Raw genomic sequence first — 25,731 nt, forward strand, 5'->3', positions numbered from 1 at the left:
TGAAGACATCGGACTTTTACAGTATCAAGATTGGACTAATGGCGGTAGCATAGCTGTGAGGTATGGGAGTGCGCGTACGTGCTTTGTTTAGTGTTAGAACTCCATCTCTGTCCTCTGTGCAGGAACACATACCAGCCCTTCTAGACTGCTTAACGGGCCCGCCTTTCCTTTCTCCTCCATCCGTTCCTCCTTTGCCGACAAAACTTTTATGCAATAGGCGCGACAGTCACCAGCAGCAGGTCGGCTACTCTGCAACTTGTGCCTTGTTTGATATATTTAGTGCACATTTTATGGCCAAAGCTAGTTGGGAGCTTGGGTCGCTGGGCGGGTGCCCCTTTTCAATGTGAAATACCCTTACAAAGGTCTACTATGACTGAAGTGCTAAAGTAGCAAAAGAAAGCCATTAGCTCACAGTGGTTTACTCACATATGAAAATTGCGTAAATAAACTTGCTGTTCGCAACACAGCACTAGAAACAAGCACACATTTCTACGACTCTTTATTGCTTCTATGGTTCTAAGAAAATCGCTGGAAAGTAACCACGTTCTTCCGCTTGTCGACAAGATTTTCTTCTTGCAGAAATGGAAACACAATGGCTTGAATGAAAACACGATAAAATAAAGCCATTACGTCGGTAGATGAACTGATGAAATTGTCCTAAAAACGGTCGTGAGGAACATCAAGGAAGTATGGGTGGAGCTTTACCACGCTGACGTAGCGCAGCTATCATGGACCCAGTAACCGCACACTTTGGTGGGAGGTTGTGACTAGTGAATACCATCTCCAAGAGGGCTTCCTGGCGTGTAGGTGTACTCGTAGGTGTCCTAAACAGAACAGAGAACGTGAAAAACGTAAAAATACAACTAAGACTAACAGTCATGCTTCTCTTTGAAAGCACATATTTAAAATTTGAATGACAGCAAAAATAAAAGCCTACTCTGCCGAAGCGTACCCGGTGTTCATATAATACAGGTAGGGCTGCATCGACAGCAGCAAGTGCTTTCTAGCCCCCGTTGCTCAACTAATTGTGTGAGTTGTCTGTATCAGGAAGGCAAATCACGAGAGTGACAATCACAGTATTGGATGTGAGGCCCACGGGACGGCTCTAGGCTCTCCCATAGTCGAAATCGTTAACCACTTTTCTAAACACACATTTGTTTCACCTTTTTCTACACCGAGACGATTACATTTTTTTTCGAACATCAGATGTGCGTCCCTCCGTCAACGAACAAACCTCTGCTGTTCGATACTGACAGGCTTGTTTAAAAATATCTTCGCTTCACATAAATTTCTAAACGTAGCGCGAGCAAATGAGTAGTTGCTCATTTCCATTTTAGGGAAGAACGTCGCTCTCACCACTCCACCCATTCGCACGGGAAGGTACTTGGCGTCGATGTACTGCTGTATATCCTTTTTGTTGACCGTCTTGAGTCTTTCGACGCCAAAGGGGAGCCAACCCTTAATCATTTTCAGGAGCGCTGTGGAAATGCAGACAAAATTGATCGTAAGCGAACAATGAACACAATATGTTCTGTTCGCATGCTCATAAAAAGAACTAAAGCTCGCTTAAAATGCAGTATATTTAGGTTATCAAGGACTTATCAGAAGCAATAACTTGTTCACTCCACTTGACTTGACGCTTTGTATAGGTTCACCTTCAGAACAAAGTCTCTTGGCGCTGTACTAGCCGTCACAGTAACCAGCTTTTTTTTTTTTTGGTTGGTTGGCTGGTCCACCCAAAAAAGGTGAAGTTGGCACTGCTTTAGTGTAAAGGTTCAGCTATCCGCGAACTTCTGTGTCACAGCCTTAATCTGTGTCCCGTAATCTTATAAGGAAAGTATTTTGGCATGCGTGGCAGGAGGTTGAAGGAAAATAGGTGGGTAGATGAGATTGTCTCCGGGGATAGCGAGACCACAGCTTTCACAGGACCGAGATCATTGAAAAATCAGGAGAGACATTTGCCCTGCAGAGGGTGTAATTTGATCAGTCGGCATTCATCTTTACCCCTTGGTAAAAAAATCGTGTGGGAATAGTAGCTGACCGCATACCAGCTATAATAGTTTGCGTCACATTAATCTTGAACAGAATAAGCTACTAAGGCAATCTAAGATTGCCTGAGGTATTTGGAGGTAACTGCGCAGATGAAAAAAAAATTCTGGGAGGCTGCCACTGGGAGGCTGCCACTGGGAGGCTGCCACGCTATGATTGGACACTGCAGTTTACAACACGAGAACCAAGATCCCAATAAACCACGTGCTGTTTCCAACAGTCAATGAACTTTTTAGACCAGATTTGTGGTCGTATTACGAGAATGCTTACTGAAAGGTAAAAAGGCTCTTATACCTGAGGTAACACAGGGCTGAAGAGCCTTTCTTGATCAAATCAAAACACGAAACTTTGAACTAAAACATCGAAAAAATGAAGTAGCCGAACTTTTATATACATCGATTTCTCCACAGCAACCGAACGGTAACGGAAACGGCGATGAATAAAATATTGCTTGTAACAATCGTGTGTTATGGGAAACAACGAGTTAACTTGCTGCTTCACTACCCTGTGTATATATCTATATCTGTATATATGCGTGTTAAAAGGCGCCAAAGAAAAAGTCGAAGAAAAGTTCCATCACGGCAAGTCGAACATACGACCCCTGGCGTGGCAACTTGAATGTACTTGTTTATGCAGCGTACGTTCTTGAGCTTGCTAACGGCGAGTTCTTTATTTACACCATTTACCGCAGGTGGTACTCAAGATTTTGAGTATTTGAGCGTGTTCTAATTTCAACTGGCGAGACTGCGCCAAGGGTCCGGAGGGCGCGCTGTAAATGTCGCTCCGGACACTGAAGCGCGCGCCTGAGCAGGACCTGGTCACTCGTGCGCCTGCGCTCATCCCCAAATAGAGGCGGTTTCTACGCCGTGATCTTTCGCCGAACGGTTGCGTTGAAGTCGGAGAGCACGAACGTCACTTGGCTCGCTGCGTGCAGCGGCCGCGCTTGCGAAAGAACGCGCCGCCCGCACACAGTCTGATAGTTTATAGTTCGCGCTGGTCTGGTGTGTTCGTTCTGTGCCTCCTTTTCTAGGGGCGTAGTAGTACTGGTACTAGTAGTACTGGTACTAGTAGTACTGGTACTAGTAGTACTAGTAGTCATTTCTAGCTTATACACACAGCGCCATCTATTGAGCAATTTATAAGTCCATGAAAATGATATCAGTCACTCCGTGGATATGCTGAGAATTTTTCGTACTTAAGCAGAGTGATTCAAGTGCAGAGGTGTGGCCGTTGTTACGTGCTGCAAGTTTCGAACAGCTCGTCGTTTTGCGCGCGACATCGCAATTTGTTGCTATAGCATGCATTCCCTGGTTCTATTGGCGAAACAATGCACATAACACTAAATTAGCTTCATGAAGATACGTTTCGGGTTGCACCAATTCTTAATACAAAGGAAGCACCCATTTTTTTTCTTTTACTCTTGTCCAGCAGTGAACAAGCCTTAAGAGATAGCTGGAGCGCACGAGTAAAGCTTTATTGTAGGTATTTTTTTTGTTCCAAAAACGTACGCCGCCAGATATATGAAAAAAAAAAACGAAGCTGCAAGCGAAAGCAGAAAAATACTCTTGCAGCTATTTTTCATTCGAGAGTTTTGTGGCTGCTGAGTGGGCGCACGTAATTAGATGCCTTCTATAGCGGAACTACACTCACTGAAATACTTCACGAGCGATCTTTTCAGTAAATTTGTCCGACGCAAAAGTAAAAAAAGAAGATGATTGATTTGTGGGGTTTAACGTCCCAAAACCACCATTTGATTATGAGAGACGCCGTAGTGGAGGGCTCCGGAAATTTTGACCACCTGGGGTTCTTTAACGTGCACCCAAATCTTAAAAAAAAAGAAGACTGGAGACTTCGAAGTAGTAAATCATTAAAGGACTTACCATTAAGCAACCAAGGCATGTTGTATATGAGCGCATTTCCTAGGGAAAAAAAAAAAGACGAAACGTGAGGCGATTTCCAGTGCACATTTAGAGAGACCATGAAAAAAAAAACGTTGGTTCAAGTTTTTTTTATGACAACTTTGTTCTATTCTTTTAAGCCTTTGTGTTTTTTTTCTTCGAAATAAAAATTTGCCGAACACCGAAGTATTTCTCAGGCACTTCGGAATCGTTCGTACGGAGTGTTCTAGCGCACTGACGTTTTCTCGTTTTTTATATGTGAACACAGGCTCGGGTTTTACTTGATATTTATGTCTTTTATATTGTACTTGATAATGTGTAACGTACTTAAGTTCATTTGCAAATTATCAGCTGCTTAGTCATTCACAACGCTTTTGTTACGTACACAACTGCACAACTTTTGGCACCCTTTTTCTCAAGTTCGTTTCTTGCACGTTTGTTATGCACAGCGTCGTACCTTCTTTTTCGACGCGCCTGTGTAACATGTCTTAAGAAAAGGCTTGTTGGTGTGAAGTTCGATGATGTAGTATAAAAGCCATTCGTCCGTTTAAATGCATATTTAAATATTTTAGATATGTTCGTATTACTTCGTAACCTAGCAGAATAAATTTAGGTTCAAGGAAGAAAGAAGTGGATTCTACAAACAAGAACACCTTTGGTATTCTCGGTACGTTGGAATGCAGAAAGCTTAGAAACGAACCCTGCCTAAAGTAGAATCAATAAAGGTTTAACAATAGAAACAATTAAGGAAGACATACCTGGAAAATAGAAGTATGCCTTGAAATTATAAGTACTATATTACGTTCACACAATGAAACAGGCCTATAACTGACAGTATGCTGTGGCATCTACAAGCTTGTTACGCATGTTCTGTCCTTGCCATAAGCAGACCACTACCATGAAACTAGTAGGTCGCTATTTATTCATTCGAGCTCTGTAAACGAGCTTAGTGGATAGTTTGATGAAAAGGAAGGCTGTTTACCGAGTGCTATTGGATACTTTGAGATGAAAACATCCACGACAAACTGGAGAAGATCAATATCCTGCAGGAAAGAAAACAAATCAAGGTGAATTAAGTAAGAACGCAGGGTACAGAAAGCTTGATATCAACAGGCATTCGGTGAAAGATGTGTAAACAGTGTTCTCAGAAACAGTTTTGTAATGGTATTGAGTGTAGGGCTCGAGTATAGTCTAGTTAACTATATGCTGGAGCATCGCAGAGCCGAGTCATGGTTTCATTTAGTTGTCATATGTGGTCACTCCGAACTAGGTCTCATAGTCTTAATAAAATATTTTCGAACCTATTTTAATAGCAGCTTGTAAAGACAATTCATGAGGTTGTCATTGACAGACCGATTGTACAATTTATAGTGAAAGGAATGAAAATTCCTAATGCGAAAAAATTGAGGTCTATCATCTCGTGATGGCGTACAATTTTTGGTGATGGTAATCTTCTTAAGCAGCGCATTTGTCGCGACTGTATGCTCTCTTCGAAGAAAATTGCCTAATGTTTATTACGAGGTGAAGGGCGTTTTTCTTGTAAGGAAAGGACAAATAATGCAATATTACAGATTTTTGTAGTCGTTTTCTTGGATTCTATACGAACGAAATAATGTACCGACCAGAAGGGCTACAAGGGGGCATAACTACTACAGTCGCTCTGGAATGATGACAGACAAACAGGAATAACTGACAAAAACATGAAATGGTCGGAGACCTTGTGTGCTGCTTAGTCCTTTGTTTTCACCCGTTGTGTATACATTTAACGTAGCATGAGGTTTAGCATGTATAAATGTCCAGGATAGGTGTGTGAAGGTACAACGGTAAGCATAAAACTCGTCGAAGTGGTAACGCGATATTCGAAGACCTATACTTGAAGACACTGAGCGAAATGTGTTTTGGGAATTCCAATGTATCAATCTTGAGCAAGAGAAGGGCATTTCCAAGGACTGCACAAGTTAAGTTAGATTTTATTTCTCTTGATACGTCTTGTGTATTGTGGCCCCGTTGCGGTGGTCTAGTGGCTAAGAGACTCGGCTGCTGACCCGCAGGTCACGGGATTGATTTCCCGCAGCGGACAATGCATTTTCGATGGAGGTGAAAATGCCGTAAACCCATGCGCTCAGATTGGGGTTCACGTTGAAAAAAACCCGTGGTGGTCGAAATTTCTGGAGCCTTCCACTACGGTGTTTCTCATAATCATGATTGTTTTGGGTATTTATTCCCAACATATTAATTTTGCATATTGGGATGCAGTCGAAATTCTAAAGGAAAGGGTTCGCACACGGATGTTACTTGCTCAATGTCATTAGGCAGAAACTTCACGTATCTTGTCCCCTTTGCGTTTTCATATTTATTACTCTGCCATCACATACAAAATGTGCAACTTGTAACACGTGAAATTTCCAGTATGATAAGTTTAGACAGAGCGTAAGTGAAGGAAGGAAGTTGGTGCGAGAAGCCGGTTGTGTCCTTGCAGCGGTTTTTCCGTTCGAAACCCGTGTTACGTCTGTACGGTGGCCATACATCTTAAAATAATCAAGTACGAACGTCCAGAAGGGGATATCTATTTTACTTGGAACAAGCGAGACCCTCTGAAGAGAAATGGGATCTGACATCGAATTTTAAGCTTCTGCCATGAATTCACCGAAGTCATGCGATTTAGGCAAGTTCTCGAAAGATCTCGGGCTCAAGTGCTCCGTGTTCTTATCGTTTTGGAGGCAACATGTGTGAGCCTAACAAGCTCTTCAAGTAGGCCAAGTTGCTTATATATGGATATGAACGTTTTATAGTCTTGTTACATGAATCAAGTTACACAGTATTTGTAAACAAATGCGTAAGTATACGAGACATTATCTACCCGTTCTGCCAATATAGAACGCCCTTTTCCCTAAACTAAATATGGTCGTATTGAGTTTCTCTTGCACGACTTCGTCTTCCATCAACAATATCTTATCTGGGCTCCTTGTAAGGTCACAGAAGAGGGGGAACTTCAGTGACAAATTAAGGACTCTCGAAGGAACCATCATGCTGAGTACTGCCAGTGCGTCTTAAAGCATAGCTACAAGTGTGAGGTTATACTTACAATGTTAGATACTCCGGTGTCGGTACAGTCCATAAGTAAAGTGATCTTTGGTACCTTGCGCTCATTGAACAGCTTCTCAATGAAGTAAAGGAAGACTCTTTTTACGCTGTCGGGATCTGCCAAACCCTTGCTGTAGTTCTTGTTACGAAGAACCACTGAAAAAGGTGTGAAGAGTGTGATTTAGCAACGCTTCCACTTGTTGGAAAAACCTGTCTTCTCCATTGAGGTATTTACATCGGGACTCGACACATCGATGTTTGCTCCTCAGTCTTTTTCATCAACAAAAAAGGAAATCATATGGATTTTGTGAGAAATACTAACAGTCTGCAATCCCATCTGTTCTCTTTATTATGATTCTTATAGCATCTCTGCCATAGGTGACTTGTTTGAGTTTTACAGCACAGACAGAAGACAAACGGCTTATCTAAAACAAAAACGAAGTAATAAAAGAAGTGGTAGACTAAAGAATCGGGGAATCCTGAAGCCTCGCCTTTAAGAGGCAAATACAATAGCAATATCTTGCATCTAGTGCTCACTACAACCACATGGTGCATTACTAGAGAAGTTGACATTGTATATTATTGCAAGGAAATGAAACAAATCTGAAAGTGGCTTGTGTCAGTCGAGATATCACATGGCTGCATTCTGTCTAACGGGGGTAGTACGCTTTAAACCACGGAAAATTAGGTACGTCGTAACTTTGAGAACTTGCTATGTCCCCACTCTGACGGTCTTAAGGAAATACGTGCAGTAATGTGCGCGTCTTTAGTAATGGAAGACCGGATTTAAACCACGAAGTCGCTATGATAATCGCATGTTCTGACGCCCGATCATGTACGTTTGTGCCACGTAATATTACTGCGATATTGTACTTTGTATCGTGAAGCTTGTATACAAGACGCGAATGTTTGTAAAGTATGAACATTATTTCGACTGCGTTTACAAGCAGATTGATTTTTAGGATGTAACGTCCCAAAGCCACCATATGATTATGAGAGACGCCGTAGTGGAGGGCTCCAGAAATTTCGACCACCTGGGGTTCTTTAACGTGCACCCAAATCCGAGTACACGGGTCTACAGCATTTCCGCCTCCATCGGAAATGCAGCAGCCGCAGCCGGGATTCGATCCCGCGACCTGTGCGTCAGTAGCCGAGTACCTTGGCTACCAGACAACCACGGCGGGGCTGCATCAGAGGAAGTTATTTTACCTTTATGTCTATGCAGACACGTGGTTCTGTGGTAGAACACATGCTAGCCGCGCATAGAGCTTGGGTTCCTTCCTCACTCAAGTGCGGAAAGGTTTATTAAATATGCTACTTGAATCTTTCAAGATGTCTCCGTCACGCACTCTTGGAGTTTTCGCTCGCAACTAATGACGCCCACGCCGAAATTTCTGTAAAAGTAGCTGTTTAACGCTGTCGCGTTGAAATCTTAACTTTTTTTTTTTACGTATGGCTCAGAACAATTCAGATACCTGCAGGGGAACCCACTTTGCGCGTATATATTTTTAAATGCTAGGCACAAGTTCAGCTCTACATGCGACTCCTGCGGAGCTGAACTTGTGCATAGCATTTATCTGTCTGCAACCTCTTTTCTCCCGTTCATTCCTTTCCCAGTGCAGGTTAGACTGGATGTGCGCCTGGTTAACCTCCGTGCTTTTCCTTGCATCTTTATCTCTCTAGGCACAAGTTATCGAAAACACCTTGCATACACACCGAATATTCTACATCCATCCTACATCAGAAAGGTCGCGGGATCGAATCCCGGCCGCGGCGGCCGCATTTCCGGTGGAGGCGGAAATGCTTGAGGTCCATGCACTTCTGTTTAGGTGCATGTTGAGGAACCCCGGGTAGTGAAAATTTCCGGAGCCCTCCATTACAGCGTCTCAATCATATGGTGGTTTGGGGACGTTAAACCCTCTTTTCCGTCTCTCGTCATTATTTTGAGCCAAAAGTTACCGTAAGAATGAACCGATTCGCCCAACAATTCACTACCTAATGCCCAATACTTATTATTGCTAATAATATAATAATGATGGTAGTAATAATAATATTTTGGTACATCGCAATTGAAATTGTTTCCGAGATGTTCATCAATATACTGCGTGGCCATTATAGGCGGGAGTATGTGCTGACAGTATTGTATGTGTCTCAGCGATGGTTACGTAGTCCTATACTTTGTCGCTTCCTTCATTTCTACACCCAGGTGGCCAAGAAGAGCTACACCGTTTTCCTTTACACGTGGCTCCTTCCATGCCGGTGGCCATATAGCGGCCGTTTGCAAATAATGGAGCTGGCATTGAGCTGCCGTCGTACGTAAGTGAAGACGAGCCACTGAAAACGACATGGCGAGCTATAGGTGGGCTTCTGAAAAGAAAACTGCGTTCTCAGTCGTTACGTGCGCCTACTCAACGCGCGTGCCGTGTAAAAGGAAAAATTTTGGGAGACTACGCAAGCATACAGAAGCGAAGCCCTGCCTTTGCAACACGGAACTGTGGCATGCAGAAGGTATCTCCCGAAACACGAGCGTTAACAAAGGAAAATGTGCGAACAGCCCGTTGGTATATTGCTTGCCTGTTGCGAATGCATATATAGTGTATTTCTATTGCATTGGTTTAGAAGCCAAAAAGAAGAAAAAAAGTTAAGCGGCAATAATTATCTACAACCTTGCGGACTTCTGGTTGCACTGAACACAAAATTTTGTATTCGATAAAACGAGAAGATGTTTGAGCAGCCACTGTATAGGTGCAAAACAGTCAGTACGTAAAGTTTTGCATTTGAAGCACGAGTGCAGAGATAACGCAGAACAAAACAAAGCTTTCCACAGGAAAAAAAAGCGAAAAATAAACAAATTGCACAGAAGAGTTCTGTACGAAATGAGGTACAGGCTATGAGTTGTACGGTTTGTTTTTAAAATGAACATTCACGGTGCGGTCGCATGTGCGTAAATAGCAGTGTGATCTGCTGAAAATGCAACACGTCATATACTTTCACCACTCTTGTGAACAAAACCGTAAGTACGGCCAAAAGGAACACTCACAGACTTGGCAGCCCGATTTGTCTTTTCCATAAGGGTATACGATGCATCGTTCGAGCACTGCTTTCGGTAGGTGTTCCTCTCGAAGCTCTGCAGTTAAAGCATGCACATAACGCGTTTACTTCATGGCGTGGCAAAGTAATGCAGGTGCTCTCACTGACTCGCATGTTTGTGGGCGCATTAATAAAGATAAAAATCATTGGATAGATAGAGGTTGGTTGATATGTGGGGCTTAACGTCCCGAAGCCAGGATAGATAGAGGTAGAGATTCGATTCTTTAGTCCACTAACTTGATAAACGGGTGTTGTCACACGCCGTTTCACGCCTGTGTGTTGTATACGGTGGACCGAAACATGCGAGTCGACTGCGGGGTGTGCCACCCCCCGAACTCCTCTGCACGCTGCGATACTATAGATTTGTTCTGAAGCAAGGTGGCACATTTCGCGCGGACAATTCCTCGAACACTTCAACACTTACATTGCTAACTACACTAACTGCTTGACAGACCTTTCTTTACTCAACCATCAGCAAGATACACATTGAATGACATTTTGGCGCCAGGCTGACGTGAAAAGGAAGTCCATAAGGCGGCGGAGATCAGTACAGGTGAACGGGAGTTCGGTATTTGAACTAACTTTGATTTGCCTGAACAGATCCATATGCAACACAAGTGTGCTTGGGCAATCGCTGAACTGACGTGAACAAATTGCTTGCGTAGAAAACCGTACTCTACAGTGCCTGGAGCAGAGGTCATTTATATTAACAGCTAAGTTCTATTACTTATAGTCTTGATGAACGAAATATTGTAGCGGCATGTTCATTTCAATAGCTAAGTCAATTATTCATGTCAAAACCCTTATAAGCGCTTCCAAAAAAGCTAAGAAGGCTACATGTGCGAGTGTGCAAGTTATGTAGAGGTCTATGTCCTTAGTATTGCAAATGTACTGAAATAAGTGATGTACTGGAGACTGCGTATAAAACGTCAATTTCGTTTGCTTCTAATATCAAATTAGGTCGTCTTTACCGTTCTTTTCGTATAAGACTATGAACTTACACCACTTTCTTGAACTTTCAAAATGAAATTATTCGTGGCATTTCCTTTCCAAGATCACGTTTTGTTTTGTTTTTTTGAGACCTGAAAGCCTATAAGTAAAATACACTTGAATCAGACCGTAAGCATTGCGTTATTTTATTCTTTTTGTAATTGATGGTTAACAAAAATGGCTTCACAGGTCGTTTTAGCTTTGCATGCTTGAATTTAGGTGGGAGAAAGGCTCGCTCTTAGGTAAAAGTGATTAAAAACTGAAGGCGCACGTGTCTTGAAATACAAATCGAAGAGTCCATGGTATACGATTCGTGTTTGATTTCAAAATCTATCATCAAAAGTCACTATAGCATTCCTTAAGGTTCGGAATTTCTTAAAGGGTACGTCTGCAGGTTAGCATGTTTATAAAAACAGTATTCTGGGCGTGCACCTATGCGCTCAGATTTCACCTACCAAGAACACTGCACGTGATAAGAACCGAGCCAGAGGCTTCAAGTATGAAAAAAAAAAAATAAACTTTGTACTCAAAATCAGTTTCATAATTGAAAAAGTAAAATATTGACTGCCGTCATCAAGACTTGATCCTCCTAATTCTCTGTATGTCCTATGGCTTTGTGCGCGTTCAGGATTATAGGACCCCTGCATATTCTTGTTGGCTGAAGATTGGCTCGGCCAATGACCCAGAATCCTTTGTTCCGACAAAGGCCGACCATCCAGTCTATCCAGCCCAGAAGGCTTTGAAAGCTCTGCTGCGCTTTTTCCGGGCAACTGGCCTCCGAGAGAGACTTTAGTGTTATACTCTTTGATGGTTAACCTACCTGCCTTACTTTTTTTTTCTCGTTTCTCACTATACTCTTTGATGTTGCCTTTCCTCTGTCGCTATTTTTTTTAGTTTCTCTCTCTCGCTCTTAGCAACATTTATTCTATCATCTTTCATTTCCCTCACCCCTTTCCCCAGCACAGGGTAGCCAGCCAGTCTAACTGGCTAACCTCATTGTCCTTCCGCTTAAACTTTCCTCCTCCTCCTCCTTGTTGGCTGTGGTGTCCTACGGCGTGCTTTAAGATGTATTTGCGGTGTCATCCGCTCTATCGATAGGTCGTATTCAAAAAGCAAAAACGAAAATAGTTCCTGGTATGTTTTTCTTTTGTTCTGCAACCACGTGTGCCGAGTTGTTGGTTGGCCATCAAGACAGTTATCCAACTGCCCAGTTTGCAAGGAATGAAACTGCAAGTTTAGAAATTTGAAGTGAGGTTCTATTGTGTACCGCTAAATGTGCTCTGGTTTGCGCACGCAGGCTCACCTTTAAGCCCCATAGCACGTCTCCAGGTCAGCATTTCAGCGACAAACTTGTGCGCACTGGGCATGTTTAGGCGCATTTGACACACGATGTTGCGACAGTAGTCATCGTCCTCCATCACGCGCTGCAGCTCATCCGGGTAGCATAGCTCTGCAATGGTTGAAGAGAAAGATGTAAAACAAAAAGTAACGGTTCACAAAATGTTACGTGGCAAGGCAAAAGCGTGGTTGTACGATTTGACATTGACCAATTCAAAAAGAATTGTACGTTTATGGTTCCTTTTGAAGACTACAATTATATGCGCTGTAGATGCATTTAATTTGTGTCGTTTAATGCGTGAAATGTATACGGTGCAGATGAGCTTACTGTGCGGATAGTGTGAGCGCCGATTCATATCCTTAAAAATGCCGAATCGGAAACGCGAAGACATGTTTCGTCAAGCGGCCTAATATCTGAATTAAGGGGGATGCAAGATATTATGAACTTTTGTTATTGTAACCCTATACGCGATAAAACAGCCAGGACAGCAGAAGGAGAGCAGCTACCTATTTTTCAGCACTCATGTAGAAAAGTGAAAACAAACAAGCCATATCTTACACAACGCTGCACGAACGTAGCCACGTCATAACAGCGGAGGGAAATGAGAGATTGCGAAAGTCCTTGTTGCGCGCTACGCGGGCCTTCATAAGTAAAGCCTAAAATGCGTGCACACCACTGCAATCCGAGAGACAAAGTACGAATAAAGAGAGAAGTGGTTGGACAAAATTAGCAGCGCACGCGGCCATGGGAAAAAAGGTTCACCGCCACACTGCCGGAGCCACTTGGCGAGTTCCAAGGATTTAATTCACTTAAATGACGTCAACGAGCCACGTCGCTTGGGATCCCGCACCACGTAGAGACGAGGAAACGGTAAGAACTTTGCCGGATGCATTTTTTCCTTGAGAGCAAGGTCGGCACAAGCTCGCTGATGAGCTGAAATCTCGCGTAGGAGCGTGTCTTTCGTGGGGATCATACAGAAACCGGACGGATACCATCCAATATTTTATAATGCACAGCATGACTTTGCCTCTCGCGGTAGTAGTGTGACGATTGCAGTTCTCCAGCCGAGTTTTCATTCGGGTGTTGGATCATGACTGCGGAGGCCGTATGAAATAACGAGATATGGCTCACTATAACGAACCGCAGATCAAAAAGTAAATGTCACACGTGCTACAAAGGGCATCTTCGATGTTTTGCTGCGTGACACCGGTGAATTTAACTTCATCATGCAATTCCCCGAGATCAATGTCACATGCAAGTAACTAGTATTGGAAGTACTTTTATGCGAAGCTGATGCAATTTCATTGCATTTGGCAACCCAACTCATGTTTAGTGGGTTCCTTGTTTGTGTTCTAGATCCGGTGAATATTTGGTTTGTACTGCTTCGATTTGTTTGCTCGCTTGTGTATTTTATTTTAAACCATAGCATACATTTACTGTGCAATGTATGGCTGCAAGAAAAAGAAGAGTGATCATTACACGCGATGCCCTTTAATACAGAAATATTTAATTAGGCTTTTTCATTCGTTCTGATCATCTTTCCGCTTGTTTTACTTGACTTGTCGAACTGGTAGCTGTTGTAAGAATTTCGGTCGGATGGTGATACTGCAGTACGCGTGCTAAAGCTTTCCTCGGAAAGAAAAAAAAAAAAACTTGGTGCGACGACCGGACGATTGACCACTCTACGCAGATACTGCTAAAACGCCGAACCCATCGCTCATCGGCCCACAGCGCAGTGAAGGCCGTGAAGTGCTTCTTGAAGATGAAGGGCTTGCTCGAATGCCTTCATGTACAATCCCATACGATTCATCTTTCCTTCCTTCCCCTGTTTCTTGCTTTGATATTCCCTTTTTCTAGTTTTCACGCTTTCACCAGCCCACGTGCATATATTTTCTGATTGATGTACCTGTATTCTGGCTTCTGTTTCCTTCCCTTCAAATAATTTATCGGTTACTGATCAGATGTCACGCTAGATATTCTTTCTGTGCAATTTCCGGTTCTTCAAACTTCGCTTTCGTTAAATGCTAGTAGTTGTCAAACTTGGTCATAAGATTTTAAAGCCAAATACGCAATATTGTTACGAGGCATGTGGTAGTCAGAGAGCCTGGGTCAATTTTTACAACCAGAGTTTCCAAACAAACAAACCTAAATCGGAAACTGTTGGTCTTGCGTGCACTTCGCCTCTATTGAAAAGTGACGACCACGGCTGGAAATCGAACCCGCATTCCCCAGCGTATCAACGTGCGGGTACTACAAGGCGTACTGCAAGACTAATGTCACGAGGTCACCCATATATTGTGCGTGCCATTTAACGGCCACTGCTTTTAGCAGGGGTCTTTAGAAGGAGTAGGATGCTTAGTAATTGCAGGATGTTTTAGAACGTACATAACAGTTTTCATATTCTATTAAATCATTTAGGCAGTCATTTTTGGTTAGTACAAGGTTTGAAATCACAAAATAAACTTTGCGACATTGTTCCTCGTGTGTGTTGAAATGTGACAACTTGAGTACCTTATTTCGGTTATAAAATTTTGGGAGAGGGAGGATAAAACTATTCAAAACTACCATTCAGAATGCATTTGAAGTGTAGCTATTACTGGAATATCGGGAGAGCGTGAACTTTTGTGGGCCTAGTAGAAACTGCCAGCTGTGGGTATTTACTGCAGTTTATTGACGATCATTTCGTGCTAGCTTTGTTTGTACTATAACCTTGTATGAATTCATGAGTTTGTCTACAAAAAAAAAACAACAAATAAAAATAACTTAGAAAAGAGTGGGGTTAAAATTGAAACATTGCTTGTGCACAACAGAAGTATCACACCCAAAAATTTTTCTTTCGTGCTTTATTTGCTACGCATTTTGTTTATATAGACCATGACACTTTCGGGCTGTTGTAAGAAGTATATATGCTCGTGGCTAGCGATGAGTCTTGGACATGTATTTTTTTTACTTTGTCGGAGGCACGCACAAAGTCGCGACTCCCATATTTAGTATACATTGGCCACCTTCTGTCATGAAATAAATGCATTGAAAGTAATGAAGTCCTCATGCAATATGTGCGCTCTTTTTCAGTGCCAACTCATTCCACGCTGAAGATATCCAACAGAGTTTTTCTGTTGGATATCTTCAGATATCCAACAGAAGAGTGTTTGCTCTCTTGGTATCTAATTTGAGCGGCCTGCTTTTCTTTCGAGGATTTACGTTTGGTTAATCTCGCACACTAGGCAGCTGTAGCTAAAGAAGACTGTTCTAATAACTTTATTTACATACACAAGCTGTGTATTTTCAACATATAAAGCAGTTCTAAACGAGAAAGGAGACCATGCTCCACAGCACAACATTTCAAAAGCTCGATTTTACTTTCATATGTGGAGGATAATTTTTTTATTTCAACTGCTTCTTTCCAGTAAGAAATAGGCCTGAAAACCAAATCGTTCATTTATTTCTGATCACTGCAAGCATTTATTGTCTAGTGATTAGGCGCCTGTTGGCGAAGAGAATCAATGAAAGCGCACTGAATAAATATACACGGTATGCCAGCTACATCGAAACAAGTATTAACGTGTAAGCCAATTAGTGTTGTTTGGTGTCCTCTTGGACAAATCGAAGTACTTTAATTGTACTCGTACAAATAAAAAACAAATAAAAACAGCTAAGGGGTTGATTAGCGAACTGTTAGGCAGATTCTCTGAAAGTGATATATTCAATATAGAAGGTGAAAACATGTGTCGCCAGGGGAGTGGCAGCAAAAGGGGCGCTTGCTCCCCCTCAAGCTATGTGAGCATGCCCCCCTCCCCCAAAGCCAAACTAGTGCACCCCCTTTAACCTCCATGAAGCAACACGGGGTGGCTTCCTTTAAGACAAAATTGGGCTGACGCCCATGGGTGGAGACCCTATAAATGAGTATCCAAATGCCTGTTTTATTCCTTACAAAGACTGCGAGTGTTATAATTTTGCGATCTAAGAATCTATGCAAGATGGTTAGTACTGTGTATTTAACGCAGGTCGGATCAGACACTGAAAGGCAAGCAACTTGGTAATTATAGTACTCGCTACAAAATGAAAGTGCTTTAAAAGAGATCGTGCAAATAATTAACAGCGATATTTTAGGTCAATTTCTGAAAAAAAAATATCTTCAATGGGAAAAGTAGAGACCCTATTAATTAGTGTAGAAAGGATTACTTTTTCACGACAACAAAAGCTGCGGTGGTTTTATTTTTTGCGAGCTTCTAACAATGCGCGCTGGATGCGAAAAGTACTCTGTGGCAAGGTGCCAGGGCGCATCAACGAGTTGCTTCGAACAAGCTACGATGGTCTGTGGCTAAGGCACGCGGTTGCAGGTCGTGGTATGGAATTTCGGCTGCTGCATTTTCGATGGAGGCGAAAATGCTGTAGGCCCGTGGGGCTCATATTTGGGTGCACGTTGAAGAACTCCAGGTGGTCGAAATTTCCGGAGGCCTCCACTATACAGCGTCTCTCATAATCATATGGTAATTTTAGTACGTTAAACCCCACATATCAATCACGTTATAATGCTAGAGGCTAATTTAAGATCTCGTTCCACCAAAATTTCATTTTTTGGCCTCAGTGTCATTGGTTGTGAGCAACAAAGCAGTGTTGTCAGTGAGCAGAAATTTGAAATGAAGAAATATGAATAAGTATGAGCGAACAAATGAACAATAAAATTTGGTCAGAGTGAAAATCCAGGCCTTCGTGGTAAGCAGGTGTTTTACCACAGAGCCGCTCCATTGTTTGTAAATGCTTTGGAAAACAAAATATACGCAAGCCAGGTAATGCGAGGAGTCTTCTTAAAGGGCACCAACACAAAAACATGTTTTGTGCGGCGTTCATTCGCTGCAATATGTTTCTGGAGGTCAATGCGTCGCTGGAGGTGCATCACTTGCTGCAGCGAATCACAGATATTTGACTTCAGTCTGTTTAATACCGATGAGTATGTTTCGGTTCGGGTGAGCACCAAGAACGACAAGCCATCGCGTGCAAGCAACGCTATATCCCGTGTGTGACACCCTCGGCGCACAACTGTGACGCACTTGCGCAGTGCCTGCACCATCTGCACGTATTCTTCAGCGTGCGGCATTTGCCGCGCCACTGCCTTGCCGTCATCGTCGTCACCTGCATGGTAGCAAAAACTGGAGGCTTCAACCTGTTCGCAACAGGCATGAACTCGTGAGCAGCCGCCGAAAGACTACTGGTGCAAGCGCAGCGACAACGCAATGGTGGCTATGACGTCCAGGTTTAGCTGGGCATCTCGGAACTCGAACACATTGGTGGCGCCGTGGAATTTGGGGCCACCTTCAGGTCACCTTGTACGATCTCAATGGCACGAGGGGCTGCGCATATATAGAGCTGGACCCGGTGCTCGAACTGTATAATTCATACAAACTGCTTTATTCCAAGCTGTATTCGTCGTTCAGATTTGGCAAATGATACACGTATGTTTAGGAGAATCGATCCCGTGGGCTATCTCAGGCGCTAAATTTCGACTCAGTACCTCCATCGCATGTAATGTGTGGCAGAAGCGTAGAATCCTGTCGGCACCAAGACATACGGATTGCAAAATGTGTGAGGATTTCAAATTCCTACCCAATACGAAGCGCTCACATTTATACATCATCACCGGTTAAAGAAATAATAAAAGTGAGCTGCTGCGCAGGCTCGCGTGTTGCCCTACGGACGTAGTTGGTACTTCGTCAATTCTCAATAGAAAGAATCGTAGCGTCTTTCGCAAAAGTACTTGCAGTACAGGTTCTATGCAACAGCTTTAAACAACCAATGTTACTCGCAAAGAACTTTCTGTACTTGTAAGATTAAAGCGACCCCCGAAAAGCGAAGCGAGGCTGCCGACTCCGAAGGCGATGACCCCGGGGCGTGGTTAGGACACGTGTTTTGCCCTTTAGGACGAAGTTCAAGCCTCCTGTAACATTTGTGGGGGGTGTCTGAATATGTTCTCGGCTCCGTCGAAAATGCCACCGACGGAGATCGAGCCCTTGTCTTTCGGTTCAGGGATGAAGAAATCAAGCATAGTAACCACCACGATGCCCCTGAAGCTCCTGGGAATATAACCACGGCAGCTGGTATTGCGGAAGCAAATTATTCCGACACCAAATAAAATACTCTTGGGCTTCATTGAACACTGCGTTTAACTTTTGTATTAGCTAATTACCTTAGCTAATTAATCCGCGAGTGGATTTTGATCGGCCCTTTATTTGAGCAAAAATTGTACCACCTCCTCGAAAAAAAATCCCCGATTGGGTGCGAAGCAGCAGCGGTGCGCATGCACGCACACGTACGGCGTTACACACGAATAAAAGAGCTGCGTCGCATGATCTAATGGGAAGCCAGTAAATTTGCCCAGAAAGCCACACGAGGCCCACAAATCTCGAAGGCAACATCACTGAGGGACCACCTGTGAAGCACTGCGTGAACTGTGTGTGTGACGTGCAATGTCCATCTCCTCCTCCCTCTTTATCTTACCCCCTTATTCCTTTCTTCCTACATGCTGTGCAGGGTAGCCAACTGGACGTAGTCAAGTGAGCCTCCCTACCTGTCCTATATATTTTTTCTCTTTCGTAACGGTACGCGAGCGACGTTATGCAGGCAGAGATTACACATGCAAGTAATGAGCGGCGTTATAAGACGCGGCATGCAATCACTGGCTCGTCAGGGTCCACACTTCGGTGATTGGACAAGCTCCTGCTCCCAGCGGTTCGTGGAGAGAGGAAGGAAGTTGTGCAGTGGTACGCTGCGCTTGCAGAAAATGGTCCTGCCTCGATGGATTTGTAGCTCTATCCGACCGAACCGAACGTCACGAACTCGGAGCTCGCAATGTCTTTGGATAAGGAGATGGGAGAATTGTTTTGATTGCGACAGCAGCTATATGGACAGTCTCTGCTGGTTTCGGCTGTTGCCGCCGCCATTGTTTGCGTATATATATACTGCAAGCCTTATTTCTTACAATAACGCCGTCACTACGTACGAGCCTTGTTGCGGTGATCTGTGGCCACGCAGCAGGATACTTACTTAGCAAGCACATGTTGACACAATTAATATTGCTCCTAAAAATGCTGGCCATTGCTTCGCAAGACATTCAAATATCTTGCTATCGCATTCATTGGTTCGTCCCTTTTGTCGAAACTGACTTCGAATAATTCTTATTGCTTTGAATAATAATAATATTACGGGTCTCACGTGCCAAAACCGCGATGCGATTCTGAGTTAGGCCGTAGTGAAAGGCTCCGGAAATTTTGACCATCTGGTGTTTGTTAACGTGCAGTGACGACACACCGTACATGGGCTTTATCATGACTCCATCAAAATGCGACCAGGGCGGCCGGTATTAAAATATGCAATGTTCCAAACGTCTGCGCTGCCCCTGAGCTTTCGCACGGCCTGCATACCATCGTGCGACAATTTCACTTTATTGTTCATCAGACTGCATCGAATACCCTACGAAGAAAATCAAGGGCGAAAATAATCAGCCAGAAACAAGAACGTGCATCTCAACAGTGGCCGTTTTTTAGCTGTGGCTTAGTCGTCAACTGAGTTGTGCTAACGCATGTAGTAATGCTGTTGCATGCAAGCGATATGTGCATATTGAACAATATCCGCATGCTTGCCCTATATCATGCTGAGAGGTGAAAATGAGCACGCGACATTCTTATGAACGAATTTTGGTATGGGGCTATTTTACTTTACAGGAACGTTGCTATATGCGCCGTTTATTTAATGTCTTAGTTCTACGTCGAAGTGGCTGTGAAGGGTATACAGGGCATAGTTGATTTGCAAAAGTGCCGTTAATTTTTTCAGTTCATTATTATTGTTTTCTGAACTCCCACTCGTGCTTCCCTATACCATCCATGAGAACAGAGACAATTAGAGATAATATCAGAACGAAGCATTTGGATATTTGCTTATCCACTGAACACATTGTTGTGATCTAGCTCGTATTGTCAAAAGTGCGCAGTTCCAGTAGCTATATTAAGAACGTAAGACATTGCTTGTTACGAGTAACCATGTGGTAGAATGCCACGAATATGGTATTATCATTCTTTTTGTATTTAAAGCAAGTATATTGTGAGCTGTATTCATGAATAAACGTTGGGTGGAACTGAAACAAGAGGTCATCGCAGCGACTAATGATATATATATCATCTGACGAAGCTTCAGGCATAGCGATTGTAATCTGACTACTTCATTGGCATCCTGGTTTCTACGGGGTGTAGTTAAGGTAGCCTGCATGCCTTTACCTTATTTTTTTTACATATAGAGCTCTTTATTTTGCTTCTCTCTGATATTTTGTTTCGTTAAATATTTCACATGATACAATTACCACTATCGTAACAGCTCAGGATATAAGACTTTTTTCCTTTAGAAGAATAGCAGAAACATGTCTTATCGACTGCGGACTAATGACCGCTTGCACACACTTTAAATACCAGCGTTTCTGGAAGGTGCACGGGCAGTCCTTACGGTCCTTACTAAGTGAATATTTCCGAAATTGAGGGATTGAGATGTCCCTTGTTTTCTCCCCATAGCACGACCATGGATATTCTCATTGCATCAATGCGATCTAGTAGTTTTTTTCATAAGCAGTCAACTGTGGTCTCAAGTAGTCAAATTAAGTTGCCAAATATTTTGAACTAATATGAAATATCTAGCGTCACCTCTTCTCTGGAAATGGAAAACAACGACTACCGACATGTTATAAGGACGTATCCTGAATTAAAAAAAAAATGCTTTCTCAGAAAGCAGTTCTTTTCACCGTCATAAGTTCAGTGAACTTATGATGGTATTTGATTTTTAATGGCTAGAAAGCCAGGTCTGGTCAAAGAGCACCGACTGATCATGTGATGTTAACTCGTCACAGCGATATGATGCAATATGGCCGTGATGTGGCCTACAGTCAATTGTTAAACGGCAGCATAAACAATAACATAAACCAGTTTCTAGACTTCAGATGTCAAAGGCATTTTCTCCCTATAGTTAACCAATGCCAGCGGCCGCTCTTACCGTGTCTTTCCGGCCACTGCAGCAAACGCTCGCGCAGCTCCTGTATGTTCTCCGGGGTAACCTTGTCCCAGTAAAGTCGGTCGCCGAAGTCGTCGTGGTCCATCATGTAAGGCATGGTTGCGTTGGCACTGTTGGAAAAGCACACTTGTAATGAGTATTCAACCACGCGGTGCTTTCCTTTCTGTCCTAGTGTGTCGGTATGTTTACAACGAGCCTCTAAATACGACAACACGGCCACATTCTGACGCGGAGAAAAGCCGAGTCGCACGTGTTCCTTCCCGAAGGTGACTGCGTGCGCCAGCTCGTCTCGCCCATACATACGGCCCTCTCAGCGTCGTTCAATGCCTACGCCATCGACTCTCGCACCCTTAAGCGACGACCTCGAAGGTCTGTCTGATTGGCATAGGTAAACTCCTCGTGCGTTCCGAGAGCTTCCACTTTCCTGCTACACCCGGAAAGGCAGCGAATGCGGCCCGTATGTCACGGCTATAGCTATGCCAAACCGCGATTGTTAAGGGGGGTGCAACATACTGTTACTAACGCGGATGGTACCGATGGAGAGCAGGTTGGTGTACAAGATTACGTTGGTTCACGGTCAGTCAACTTAGGGTAAATGTGGGCCACTTTGAGCGTAACGAGAAAGAAACGCATTCGCCGGGCCTGCGGTAAAACGATGAGGAACCTATAGTAGCGTTTTCGTACTTGTGGTTGCGTAGCGCTAAGGTTTCCAATTGGTTTTTCATTGCAACTCATCCGAACGTGTTCGAACAAAAGAAACACCGAAGCTTTGAGAGAAAAGGAAGACGAAGAAAGAAAAGGTACCAGGGAGTAAGGTTAAAGTATGTGCTGAAGAACAAAGCAATGGGTTGGGACAGGGGAGTGGTACATCGTTAGTATTAGGTAACAAGTGAAAAATAGCGTCAAACCAACAGCGATAGGCACTGTCGAGAATCAAGTGGCAATTAGGGTGTTGTGGTCGCTCTAACCGTTGACAATTAACACCACGTTGCTGGTGTGGATGCATAATAATCGTTAACTGCTTGTGATGATAACGCTGATACTCCAGGCAGGGTGCGGCAGTAGGCTGCTGTAACTTCGCGCTAAGCATCACGTTTAAATTCACTTGCTTGCGTTGTTGGTATGAGTGTCACTCGAAATCCCGATGGAGCAAAACAAGGAAAAAAAAAAAACTGCTCTTTGCTGCGCATGAGCACTATAGCAGGTGGTGCGATATCAAGGTGTTATCTGTGTCAGGCGTGCATATGGGTGAATAAATCTGGAAGAAACTAGAGCCTTGCATGTTCTCTCGATTCTGCACGTCCGGCTGTCGTTAAACGGTGCAGAACTGCTACTTCGAGATATTTGTTATCATAAACATCAAATATGCAAATAGGGCTACGGCCAAGCAAACTATAAAGTTTAATGACGTGCAATTCGGTTAGCTTGCCTCTTCCATAGTCAATCTAGAAAACGCCCATGTATGTATTCTCAACGCAGCAGGTTGCAGTATGCGATATAATCGTCGTGCGTTCCGGCAAACGCGCTCATAATTTCCAAAACGTACAATTCACGCGCGCCGATGTAGCCATGACAGCCCCCCCCCCCCTCCTTGGTCAGATTGACCACCTTACAGCACGGCTGCCGCAGACCCAGGCAAAAATGGGACCCGGACCCATTGTTCAAACGGCAAAAAAAAAAAAAAAATTCACGTGCGAGTGAAAGACCGCGTCCGCACAGCAGCAGCAAAGATCGAGCAGCCATGTCTAGTTTCAACTAGAAACCATCTTCGAAGATGTTATCAACCATGCAAGCGTAATGTTGTTTTACTTGACGCAATTTAAGTATTCAGCAAGGGCATTTGAGCGCGTTCTGGAGTACGCAGATCTTGAGAGACCATGAAGTACGTCAGACAACGCCCTTTCAATTTTCCAGGATGGCATTTTAGCAATATCAAGCTGAGAAATATACGAGACGCATTGAATGCTAGAAGGGCGTTCACCGGGCCGGGAAAGATGTCACGTGATTTTGTTACCGCGTGTTGCAACTGCAGCAGCAAGAAACGCATCTGAGACCGACTCTGCCTTTGATTTATTAAAGCTACGAGGCAAACATCGACTTCTAAGCAGTTGCGCCGCGAGGACGGGGCCTCAGTGTCAAGAGAGGGTGCTTGCGAAAGTGACAACTTCACATTGCGCCCGTCAACTCAGCTTACTGCGCACCACTGCGAAACGTAGCTGTTCGTAAAAGGAGGTTTTCGACCAAGCCCCAGAGTGGGTTAGGGGCCCCTTTAGGCAAAGGAGCAATTCGCAGTCGCCGTGGTTGCACAGGCGCCGAGTCAAACCAAACATATCACGCTTGGTGACAGGTGTCGTTGGGGCCGGCAAAATTGCAGTGGCAGACCCCGAAGTTTCAGTTCATCATACTTCACATTGATAAGTGCTCTCAAATTTTAAAAATAAGGTAGTCCATATTTACAACCACCGGAAGGTTATACGAGTCGACCGGATGCCGGCAATTCGTTTCTATAGGAGGGTTGCAAGTAACGAGGTTAGGTCAGGTTCACGTCGCAAAGAAAACGTAGTCGATGTTTTTCGCGCCACTGCCAGCGGCTACGTCGGCAAATGCTTAAAGGCCGGGTCGACTATCGACTTGCCTTTGAGGTCCTTGACTGTCCTTGACAATGGTGATCAGTGCGGCTAAATTTCGGAGAGCTAAAATAGCTAACGGGCAGCTTAAACGCTAAAAATACAGCAGGGCGCTAATAAGTCGCTGGTTTCTGGTGTATTATGCCAGCTGCCGGCAACACACGTGCAGCCCCTACTTTACCGGCACATGTACCACCGGCATGACACAGGGGCGTAGTCAGGGGGTGACCGTGTCCCCTGCCCCACACGTTTTTTTTCACCATGGAACCGAGAGTGGTAAATGAGCCTTATAAGGGGTTGCCCTTTACGAAATAATGAAGGTGCCACATCTATTGAGTTCAGCACAAAGCGCAAAATACTGCTTACCTTTTTTTTTTCTTGCCAAATAACTTGTGAGCGTTGATCGGTTCCTTGCAGTGCACTGTGGCAAATGTTTTTTTCTGAAAAAGCAACCGCTTTCTGCACAGGCACTCAGAATCTGCCTTAGGTGTGAGCCTGCTCCTGCGTCCCAAATGGACTTATGCAGCGGGAGGTCTGGTCGCCGTCGTATATGCGGGACAGTCATGTGACCTTATTTGAAACGTCACGAAAGACGTCACTATAAGAGGCTCCGGGCATGGCAGTACAGTGGTGACAGCAAAATAGTGATAACCATGAAGCGACACGTGGTGGTTCACTGTAGCCGTATTCTGAAACGATCGCAAAGGGTGACAACCGCCAAACCGTCGCATTTGGTGTGCGCTGATTAGCTATTGAGAAACTTTGGAAAAGTGATGGCGCCATCTACGGCGCTTTTGTCAACGTCACATTGCTCTACGGCGCCCCTGACATGCCTGTAATAAACGAACAGTTGGAGGTGAGGTCTAGTACAGATGGAATCTTCTGGTTCTGAACCTTTGGTGGATGCATGCAACACTTTTTTTTCTTTACGTTGAAGCTTGTGGTGAGTATTATCTTGGTGTGTTTTAAGTAATAATTGTATTGAGTGCGCATGGTTTCCTTTTTTTCTTTTTTAGTTTCAAGGAACCAGCAGCGTGAGCCGTGTTTCTCGCATGGTTAACTAAGGCCCGTGTGCTCAGATTTGGGTGCACGTTAAAGAACCCCAGGTGGACTAAATTTCCGGAGCCCTCCACTACGGCGTCTCTCATAATCATATGTTGGTTTTGGGACGTTAAACCCCACAAATCGAATCGCATGGTTAACGATAAACCATGAGTTGCTCGCGAAGACATGTTGGGACGATTGCACAGTGGTGGCACCCCACAGCTAGATTCTCTGAGTATACGTTCTGTTTAACTCTCAAGAAAAATACATTTAACGCAAGGTTGGATTCTTTACTTTGTTGTGTTTCAAGTTATCGCACAAGAAACGATAAAATCGCTTTAAACACTTCTTAAGTAGCTGTAGCCAAACCTATGCACACTACGTAGAAGCCGGTACACTCAACAACGCGACATTCGGGTGTTTCGGCGTTGATACAGAGCGCTCATTCTTGTGTTGGGAGACTTTAGATGCTTCAGATATCACCAACGGCCAATGACATGAGAAGCGGTTGATTCACTTAATGAAATATTCAGACTATACATCGCGCAATTCGACAGTCACC

The 25,731-nt window shown here is 43.9% G+C and overlaps 1 protein-coding gene across 1 annotated transcript; it reads right to left on the minus strand.

The window, feature by feature from the left end:
- Positions 1-486: 486 nt before the first annotated feature.
- On the minus strand, positions 487-24,642 carry LOC119186763 (motile sperm domain-containing protein 2). The gene is made up of 9 exons (XM_075893588.1): positions 24,492-24,642; positions 21,481-21,608; positions 12,415-12,561; positions 10,072-10,158; positions 7,033-7,187; positions 4,930-4,990; positions 3,930-3,968; positions 1,357-1,478; positions 487-824 (listed from the first exon to the last, which is right to left on the minus strand). The coding sequence occupies exons 2-9, from the start codon at positions 21,593-21,595 to the stop codon at positions 768-770; spliced, it is 783 nt and encodes a 260-aa protein (XP_075749703.1). The 5' UTR covers positions 21,596-21,608; positions 24,492-24,642; the 3' UTR covers positions 487-767.
- Positions 24,643-25,731: the final 1,089 nt, after the last annotated feature.

Source organism: Rhipicephalus microplus, chromosome 1, assembly GCF_043290135.1.
Source record: "Rhipicephalus microplus isolate Deutch F79 chromosome 1, USDA_Rmic, whole genome shotgun sequence".
NCBI classification, from domain to species: domain Eukaryota; kingdom Metazoa; phylum Arthropoda; class Arachnida; order Ixodida; family Ixodidae; genus Rhipicephalus; species Rhipicephalus microplus.

Bases quoted from the DNA above. Each gene is read 5' to 3' on its own strand.
- LOC119186763 (XM_075893588.1), bottom strand. From the start codon at position 21,595: ATGCCTTACATGATGGACCACGACGACTTCGGCGACCGACTTTACTGG. The intron at 7,188-10,071 runs GTGAGTGTTCCT...CACCTTTTTCAG, and splicing joins CAAATCGGGCTGCCAAGTCT to TGGTTCTTCGTAACAAGAAC. The intron at 825-1,356 runs GTGAGAGCGACG...TGTTCTGTTTAG, and splicing joins CCGTGCGAATGGGTGGAGTG to GACACCTACGAGTACACCTA.